This window comes from Phyllopteryx taeniolatus, chromosome 3, assembly GCF_024500385.1.
Source record: "Phyllopteryx taeniolatus isolate TA_2022b chromosome 3, UOR_Ptae_1.2, whole genome shotgun sequence".
Classification (NCBI taxonomy): domain Eukaryota; kingdom Metazoa; phylum Chordata; class Actinopteri; order Syngnathiformes; family Syngnathidae; genus Phyllopteryx; species Phyllopteryx taeniolatus.
Window position 1 is genome coordinate 3,117,965 of NC_084504.1, and position 9,412 is coordinate 3,127,376.

General features: G+C 38.2%; 2 protein-coding genes across 3 annotated transcripts; both read left to right on the forward strand.

Annotated features, from left to right (window-relative positions):
• The first annotated feature begins 35 nt into the window (after positions 1-35).
• Positions 36-2,773, forward strand: crybb2 (crystallin, beta B2). Its single transcript, XM_061766482.1, has 6 exons — positions 36-176; positions 1,139-1,226; positions 1,348-1,466; positions 1,570-1,702; positions 2,214-2,356; positions 2,439-2,773. The coding sequence occupies exons 2-6, from the start codon at positions 1,164-1,166 to the stop codon at positions 2,605-2,607; spliced, it is 627 nt and encodes a 208-aa protein (XP_061622466.1). The 5' UTR covers positions 36-176; positions 1,139-1,163; the 3' UTR covers positions 2,608-2,773.
• Positions 2,774-4,509: 1,736 nt separating this feature from the next.
• On the forward strand, positions 4,510-8,672 carry ctu1 (cytosolic thiouridylase subunit 1 homolog (S. pombe)). 2 transcript variants are annotated; one of them, XM_061766483.1, is made up of 4 exons: positions 4,510-4,625; positions 4,732-4,747; positions 6,396-6,896; positions 7,762-8,672. In XM_061766483.1, the coding sequence occupies exons 1-4, from the start codon at positions 4,602-4,604 to the stop codon at positions 8,295-8,297; spliced, it is 1,077 nt and encodes a 358-aa protein (XP_061622467.1). In that variant the 5' UTR covers positions 4,510-4,601; the 3' UTR covers positions 8,298-8,672. The 2 variants fall into 2 exon arrangements, with proteins under 2 accessions (XP_061622467.1, XP_061622468.1); XM_061766484.1 differs by lacking the exon at positions 4,732-4,747 and having other exon boundaries at positions 4,538-4,625.
• Positions 8,673-9,412: the final 740 nt, after the last annotated feature.

Below are 9,412 nucleotides of genomic sequence, written 5' to 3' on the forward strand. Positions count from 1 at the left end.
TGGGGGGTGTGAGTTTACGCAGTGACCCCTCAAACTCAGTGTGCCTGGCCTATGGCAGGCCTCTCTGCAGGCTGGCATAGTCACGGTGGGTAATGTTGGCAGTTTCCACGCCTGCGTTTCCCGTATATATTGAGCGCAGCACACCATCACGACCACACTGGTACAGACTGGCACTGGTAAGACCTCATCTCAATTATTTTGTATTTTAATAGCCATTTCCGTGTGCAGTTTCTGCAGCATTTTTAGATTTAATCTTAGACTAATGAATTGCTCTACTTCTGTTTTGACACAGAAACCGGTTTCTCTCGTTAAAGTCACACCAAAGGTTTTCACATTGATGGCCAAATTTTAGGTTAAAGTTAACTTTTATTTGGTAAATGGGTATCTTTGAGTTGGAATTGCCAGAAGAAAGTTATGAATGAATGAAATAACATGTCCATCATTTGCACATGATTAAAATGTGCTAAATTAACATGATTCTATTATTTTAAAGGAGAAGAGGGGACAATAAATTCAGTTTACCACTTTTGAATCATGTGCAGCCATCCTTTTTTTTTGAGTGAACATGCTTATCCAATGTTCTAAATATGTAGTTATTTAAAATGCTTTCGCGCGGTCAATCTCAACTAGTATATAACTTTTTGTATATGTCAATTCTACACATGAAATGATCATGTTCCTCCTCAGTTCCTTAACCATGTGCTCCGAAAGTGTGTTTTCAAAAATTATTAGGAATTGAAAAATTGCTTGCCCTGCGATTGGCTGGCGACCAGTTCAGGGTGTACCCCGCCTCTCGCCCGAAGATTGCTGGGATGGGCTCCAGCACCCCCGTGACCCTAGTGTGGATAAGCGGGACGGCAGATGAATGAATGAATGAATGAAAAATTGCTTGGCTCTGTAGGAGTGTAAATGTGGCTAATCAACATTTTGAAAATCACTAGAAATGTGACATGACAATATTTGGGGGCTTTAAATCTATCCATCCTGCTGCATATCAGATCTGAAAATGTAATCGAAAATGAATTTGAGAATATCCACCATCACTCCATCTTATATTTCAGACAGGTTTTACATGTTTATATGTGCAGATGTATTTAGTAACAGTGATAAAAGTAGCTTTGGTATGTTTTTGGTTCAGTTTCATCTTTGCCTATCGATTGATTATGGCCACAGACCACCAGAACCCTGCATCCAAGCAGCAGCAGCCAGGCTCCAGTGCACTCAAGGTGACATTTAACAAACAAAAAAACCCTTGGGTCCGTGTGACAGGATTTCGCTCTTCAGTTGACAGTCAGAAACATATTCATGATTTGATATTCTTCCCCGCTTTCTGCGATCGCCCCATAGCTGGTTATCTATGAGCAGGAAAACTTCCAGGGACGGTGCCATGAGCTGACTGGCGCCTGTAACAACCTCCAGGAAGCAGGCGTGGAGAAAGTGGGCTCCATACTGGTGCTTTGTGGACCGTGAGTGTGGCTTTAGAGACAGACTCTAATTTAAGAGGAAGACTATTTATGTGGTTTTACCTCTAAACACAACCATGCATCTCTGTCTCCCAAATCCTCTCAGATGGGTGGGATATGAGCAGGCAGACTGCAAGGGCGAGCAGTATGTGTTTGAGAAGGGGGAGTATCCTCGCTGGGATTCCTGGACCAACAGCAGGCGCAGCGACACCATTGTTGCATTGCGACCAATTAAAGTGGTGAGAAAGTGTACTAAAAAAACGATTTTAAAAATCTATTTTTTCTTCATTTTTTAAAAACTGTAATTTAACAAGCATTTCCTTTCATTTATATTTTCCTGTTGTACAGCTGTACAGCCTCTTTAAACATGAGTCAGATAAGAAAACAGTATGAACACACACGATACATTTTGTAATAGCTATATGATAATAGAGAATAATCATGAATAGAAAATATTAACAATTATAATTTAAATATTACATTCATTTAGATGGAGAGAAGAAAATAAGACAAATAAATCATAATAATAATAAAATAAACTGTCATATACTTTATATCTGTCTTGCCTATCTCACCTAACTTTGGGCAAGAGGCAGGGTACACCCTAATAATAATAATAATAATAATAATAATAAATCAATGAATCCGCTCTGATTATTCAGTGTCATTGTGTGAGGATGACATCATTTTTTTTCCCAGAATGAAAAGCGTAACACCTAAACTGTGCTAATGCTTCATTTTGTTCCTCAGGATAGCCAGGAGCACAAGATTGTCCTTTATGAAAATCCCAGCTTTGCAGGGAAGAAGATAGAAATCATTGACGATGATGTCCCCAGCTTTCATGCACATGGCTACCAGGAAAGGGTCTCCTCTGTTCGGGTTCAGAGCGGCACGTGAGTCCATCCTTCTGTCACTACCCCCTTACAGCTTCAAACTAATCCTTATCTGTTTCCTCGTGTGCTCCTGACACGCCAGTTGGGTGGGCTACCAGTATCCAGGCTACAGAGGCTACCAGTACCTGTTTGAGAAGGGCGAGTATAAGGACAACATGGAGTTTGGCGCCCAGACTCCACAGATCCAGTCGGTTCGGCGCATCAGAGACATGCAGTGGCATCAGAGGGGTGCTTTTCACCCTGTCAACTAAGCTTATGAGTATTTCCTAGCATGAACCTTGACCTCTGCAAGCTTACTCCCATCCAGCAATGACTATTTCGCTCATTAGTTGCAAACTGCACCGATAGGCCAAACTATTTCAACTGTTGCAGAAGTGAATCATTTAAAGCAACTGAATAAATTCCTTCTTGCTTACATTTCTCCAAGTCAAGTGAGTCTGTTCTGTGAAAATGATCAGACTGTATGTCACCATCTCGGATGATTTTAATGTAGGCTTATACTCAACACAGCGGTTCTCAGTAACCCCAATTTCTGTGTAAATTGCCGTAGTCCATCACTAACATCCACTAATACAGGAGTAAATTCATAATCACAGCAAATACTGTATTAAGATCTATCGTTCGTAATTTGTTATAGATAATTATTATGAGGATATCCTTGACAGATTTACTGTGTTATCACGATGTGAAATGACCATATCCTACTGGGCGGTGATTTGCAGAGTGGGTCACATACTAACAGTGTCCCTCCAGTAGTACGCAAAATAATCTCTGAATTGCATGCACAGTGGCCCCTTAAAATACAAGTGACGCAACTGACAACCAACTGAATTTTTGTTTTTGTTTTGAGCATGAGACAAGAAAAGCCCACGCTGCGGTGTGGTATGTGGCGAAGTTGAATACATGAAAGTATTGCATCTCAAGTGCCATTTTACAATAGAACACACAACTTTTCAGGACAAACCAGTGGATTTTTTTTTTTTTTTTGTATGAAAAAGGTGAAAAAGTCCACCATTGATTCCTTTGGTACGTCCATAGCCAAACCACAGGAAGCTTCAAATTGGTGTGTTTTTAATTGTTTTTATTTATTTATTATTGTCGTACAGCATATTGAAGCAGTGTACTGTGAATATTGTTACAGTGGCTTAATTTTTTTTAATGCAGTACAGTACATTGTTAATTTTTCATGTGCAGTTCCTTTTTTCACTTTTTAGAATTCTACATTTTTTAAGTACAGTTCAGCTGTATTTTTTTTTTAGTACAATGCAATTGCATTGAATCTTTAGGAACTGTTTGTTTTTAAACATTTATTTTAGTAGAATATGTATTTAACTTTTATGTGTAATACATTTGAATAAAATCATTATTTAAATACTTTTAAATTTTCCTATATTTAGGCACAGTGGAAATGTTCAAACTCTGCATAATGTTACAGTGACTTAATTATTATTATTTTTTAATCCAGTAAAGTAAATTGTTCCCTTTTCATGTACAGTCCCAATGTGTCAACTTTTCAAGCATATTACATTTTTAAATACAGCTCAGTTGAATTTAACTTTTAAGCACAACGCACTTTAATTTTATCTTTAAGGACTGTTTGTTTTTAAGCATTTATTTAAGTAGAATATTCATTTAACTTTTATGTGCAACATATTTCAATCTTATGATTATTCAAGTATTTTTTCCTATATTTAAACGCATTGTTAATGTTCAAACTGTGTGTTTTATTTCAGTACAGTACATTGTTCACTTTTCATGTGCAGTTCCTTTTTTTCACTTTTCAACTATAGTACATTTTTAAGTACAGTTCAGTTGTATTTAAGTTTTGTTTAAGTACAGTGCATTTCCATTTAGGAACTGGTTGTTTTTAAACATTGACTGTATTTAAGTAGACTATTCATTCAACTTTTACGTGCAAAACATTTTAGTCAAATATAATATAATATAATATAATATAATATAATATAATATAATATAATATAATATAATATAATATAATATAATATAATATAATATAATATAATATAATTAGGGGGAAAATATCGCCTCCTCTTTGATTGACACTTGGGGCTACTACGTTAACGTATTTTAATCTTGGTCATTATGGTGATACTTGGCGAACTATTTTTTGAGGGTGGTAACTGGGTGTAAAACGTTTGAGAACCACTGTCGTAGGTCTTTCATGGCGTCAACGATAGGGCGCGCTGTTGGAAGTTGACGCCAATTAATCCGCGAAGAAGAGCCAATGGAAGACGAACTCAGCTATACAGTATGGACTCACAAATGTGCTAATTTTATCTACTACGCCTAAATTTAGCTACAGAGATTCACATTTGTGCTATTTTTTTGTGCTAATCTTTCCATTCACCCTGAAGCCAGACTGCTTGAACGGTATGAAACGTTTTCTATGAACGAGACTTCACGCTAGCTTAAATTGCTCGATCGGGCTGTAGTACTGTTACATAGTGAATCTTTTGGTAAATTTAAACGAATCAGTTGTCTAGTATACACTCGAAATGGCGACAGAACGTAGTGTTACACTTAATTTTAGTGTTATAAAACATGTTTAAAGTGGGTCTTGTCTCTACACTCAAGCATAGGGGTCTTTATTGTTACCAGTTTCTTCTAAATGTACACGTCGTAAATAGTGTGTTCTTTTCTTTGAATATACTTTAATCTTTGACAACACCCCAAACGAAGAAATACATTTGAGTGAGGGCAGCTAAGTAATAGGTAAAGAATGTGGTAACTCTACATTTTAATCAGACAATCTAATTAGATCGACATTGTACTAAAGATCTACAGTTCCGTCCAAAGGTTTTGGCAGTGTGTTTTGGGTAATTGTCTTGTTACATGATGAAGCTTCTCCTGAGTAGTTCGAATGCATTTTTCTGTAAATTGCCAGACAAAATGGTTTGCCAACCTCCGCAGGGCAGGGGTGAAGGTATCACAATCCACTGTTTGAAGAAGACTTTGAGAGAAGAAATATACAGGCCATACCGCAAGATGCAAACCACTCATCAGCAAAAAGAATTGGAAGGCCAGATTGGATTTTGCAAAGAAGTACAGAGATGAGCCGCAAAAAGGTTTTCTGGACTGGTGAGACCAAGATTAACCTCTACCAAAGTGATGGAAAGGCCAAAGTATGGAGAAAGAAAGGATCTGCTTATGATCCAAAACACACAACCTCATCTGTAAAGCATGGTGGCGGGAATGTCATGGTTTGGGCTTGCATGGCTGCTTCTGCAATTTACAGAAAAAGGCATCCAAACTAATCGGGAGAAGCTTCATCATGTAAAAAGATAAATACTCCAAATACACTGCCAACACAGCAAAGGACTTCATCAGGAAAAAAAAGTGGAAGGTCTTAGACTGGCCAAGTAAATCACCGGACCTTAGCCCAATAGAGCATGCATTTTACCTCCTAAAGAGGAGACTGAAGGGAGAAACCCCCATAAACCAACAAGAACTGAAAAAGGCTGCAGTAAAGGCCTGGAAAAGCATTTCAAATGAAGGATGCAACAGTCTGGTGAAATCAATGGGTCGCAGGCTTGATGCAGTTATTGCAAGTAAGGGTTATGCCACCAAATATTAAATGTTATTCACTTGAAGTTCATTTAGGAATGTCTGTACCAATACGTTTCCTCACTTGAAAAGTGGGTGGCTTCAAACAAAAGGTGCTCTCTCCTGAGTTGTTTAACACATCTCAATGTAAATACCATGAAATGAAAGATGGAATTATGAACCTTTGTCTCATATTCATATTTTGAGCTCAAACCCAAATGTCTTCAGTATACAACAAAAACAAAGGAACTGACCTTGCCATTCAAATTCTTTTGGAGGTGACTGTATAAAAACAAAATTTATAAAGATGATAATCCATAATTTTTGCCGGAGTCGTACAATAGTTAAGATGTTTGTACGTTCATCACAATTTTAAAGTAGGGGTATATGTACAATGTAACAATGGTTTATGGAAATGAGTGGCAACATGTTGCATGTTCATTGGCGTTGTAAACACATTTTAATCTCCCAACAGCAAAGATGCCTGTCCAGTGCAGCAGCTGTGTGGAGAAGCGTGCTATGCTGAAACGTCCAAAAACGGGCCACTCGCTGTGTAAGGAGTGCTTCTTCTGGGCCTTTGAGGAGGAGGTGCATCAAACCATCGTGGCAGCGAATTTATTCAAACCCGGCGAGACCGTTGGGATTGCCGCATCTGGTGGCAAAGACTCCACGGTTCTCGCGCACGTGATGAAGCTCCTGAACGAGAGGTACTCGTACGGCCTGGAGCTCATGCTTCTCTCTGTGGATGAGGGCATCACTGGTTATAGAGATGACTCTTTGGAGACGGTGAAGAGGAACCAGCAACAGTATGGGCTTCCGCTGAAGATAGTGTCGTACGAGGAGCTGTATGGCTGGAGTATGGATGCTATAGTGAAGCAAGTGGGACTGAAAAATAACTGCACCTTTTGTGGCGTGTTTAGACGACAGGCACTGGATAGAGGAGCTGTCATGCTCAAAGTGGACAAGATCTGCACAGGTAACTCCAAATATAACTTTTACAGGTGCATCTCAACACATTGGAATAGTCTCAAAAGCCTAATTTAGTTGTGTATTTCAAGTCAAAAAGGGAAACTCATTATAGAGATGCACTTCACACACTTAAGAGTCAAATATTTCATGATTTACTGAGATGTACCTGTTCAATGGCCAGTGATACAGGTGCACTGGTACCCACGTTTAAGATCCAGTAGGTCAGTTTATTATTGCAGTTGTAGTTTGAAGTGGTGTCAAAGTGCGCTGCATCATAATGAGGGCAGTTTGAAATATTTTGGTTACCTCATTTTTACTACTTTCAAGGTTCAGTTCACAGTTACATTTTACACCACTACAAGCACAATAGTAACCGTTATACTGTGTAATAGTATCCCTTTCTGAGAAAAATGAGGTACTATAATATTAATTTAGTTGTTTTGGTTATAGTTGTTGTATTGGATTACACTACATTATGCAGGTGACGAATGAATATATTGTAATACAGGTGTCTCAATAAATTAGAATATCATAGAGGTTCATTTATTTCAGTAGTTCAATTCAATCGGTGAAACGCATTTGACTCATTAAACATAAATAATTTGTATTCTAATTTCATGAGATGGTGAATGTGGGGTTTGTGTTAGTCCTAAGCTATAGTCGTCAAATCTTTAAGAAAAAAAATTAAAAATACAGGTAAAATTTCACTCTGGCGTGAATCCATATGAGGTTCACTTTTTTGAATTGAACTACTGAAATAAATAAATAATTTCCATAGTGTTCTCATTTATTGAGGTGGGCCTGCATATTCTAGTACAGTACAATATGTAATTTCATTTCAGTGAATGCTAATGTGTTGTGTGTTTGCGCAGGTCACAATGCCGACGACGTAGCCGAAACTGTACTGATGAATGTCTTGCGAGGGGACATAGCCCGCCTGCGGCGTTGTACTGCCATCTCCACGAACAGCGAGGGCGACGGGGTCGTACCACGCTGCAAGCCTCTCAAATACGCCTACGAGAAAGAGATAGTTTTGTACGCTTATTTCAAAAAGTTGGACTACTTCTCCACTGAATGCATCTACTCTCCCAACGCCTATCGTGGTTATGCAAGGACCTTTTTAAAAGATCTGGAGAGCATTCGTTCCAGCGCCATCATTGATATCATCCATTCGGGAGAGACTCTTTCTATACGGGAGGGTGTGAAGATGCCTGTGCAGGGGACCTGCAGCAAGTGTGGCTATATCTCCAGTCAGATGCTGTGTAAGTCCTGTGTGCTACTGGAAGGTCTGAACAGAGGCTTGCCCAAGCTGGGCATTGGAAAACACCACCGCTTGCATAATAAAATTGTCAACAATGAGCCACTTACTGAGAAGGAGGAGAGCAAGTTGAAAGTGTTGGACATTTGACAAATATGACAGAAATAGATTAATTTAAGATACTTTTTCTCTCAAAATTAACATTGATAATGAACGCATGTGCTGATTTTATCTTCAACAATTGCATGGATCTTTCAAGTTTGCTGCCGTTTCATTATTAGCTTTGTTCCGTTCATGTTGCGCTATAACTGTCAATCGGTATCTACTAACTTATGCCTGTATTGAGTGTTATAACATTTTTGGTTGGCGTTGCAGTCGCATATAAAATATCAGTGGATAATTGTCCCTGTATTTTTCCATGTCCTTCTTGGTCTCAGTAATGTAATTCAGTGTTATCAATTTGTATTGACGACAAGTGTGTACCTACATATCCAGTGTGCCAGTAAAATAAACAAACTAAACCAATTACCCCTCCTTACCTTAGCTTTGGGCCAATTAAAAGGTCAGACATGACTGTGACATCTGTAAAGCTGTCATCCCTAAACTGTCTAATTACTCATGAATCACTTGGCTCGCAGAATTTCGAGTCACTGACGATGGATAAAGATTTACATTTCCAGTTCATCAAGTGGGGCTAAACCCAAACTTGCTAAATTGAGGAGAATATGAACGTTTACATTGAGACGTTTGGAAAAAAAATAAATCTTACTGGATTTGGGGTTATGTTAATTGGCATTAGGATTATGAGGCTTGGAAAAAAGTCTACCCGGTCCACAGAACCAAAAGGTTTTATAATGGTATTGTGTAAAAAATAGACTGGTAAAAGTAGATTTACTAATTTAACCCGTGTACAAGTAAGAAGGAAAAACTACAGACTGAAATTTTCTGAAGGACAAAGTTTAAAACATAAACAGGAGCTACCTAGCATTAGCTTGAGTTTATATCTCATAAAAACACAGTTTTGCTTCATGAATTGAGTAACAGCAAATGCTAAATTAGCTAATATAATATATAGATGAGAGAATTTTGCTGTTGTTTTTTTTAGGCTCGTACAAAACAACACTTTTCCATTGCCATCGTCGCTAAGGCTCCTCTTTCAACGTTCAAAGTAAAAAGTCGTCCGAAAAAGAAATACTCAAATCAAGTACAGAAACCTGTAAAATGTACTTAAGTACACTAACGACCTATTTGTACTTCTTCCGCTG

Coding starts and splice junctions, on each gene's coding strand:
- crybb2 (XM_061766482.1), top strand. CDS start 1,164: ATGGCCACAGACCACCAGAACCCTGCATCCAAGCAGCAGCAGCCAGGC. Junction 1,227..1,347: donor CAGGCTCCAGTGCACTCAAG/GTGACATTTAAC, acceptor ATCGCCCCATAG/CTGGTTATCTATGAGCAGGA. Junction 1,703..2,213: donor CATTGCGACCAATTAAAGTG/GTGAGAAAGTGT, acceptor TTTGTTCCTCAG/GATAGCCAGGAGCACAAGAT.
- ctu1 (XM_061766483.1), top strand. CDS start 4,602: ATGGAAGACGAACTCAGCTATACA. Junction 6,897..7,761: donor AGTGGACAAGATCTGCACAG/GTAACTCCAAAT, acceptor GTGTTTGCGCAG/GTCACAATGCCGACGACGTA.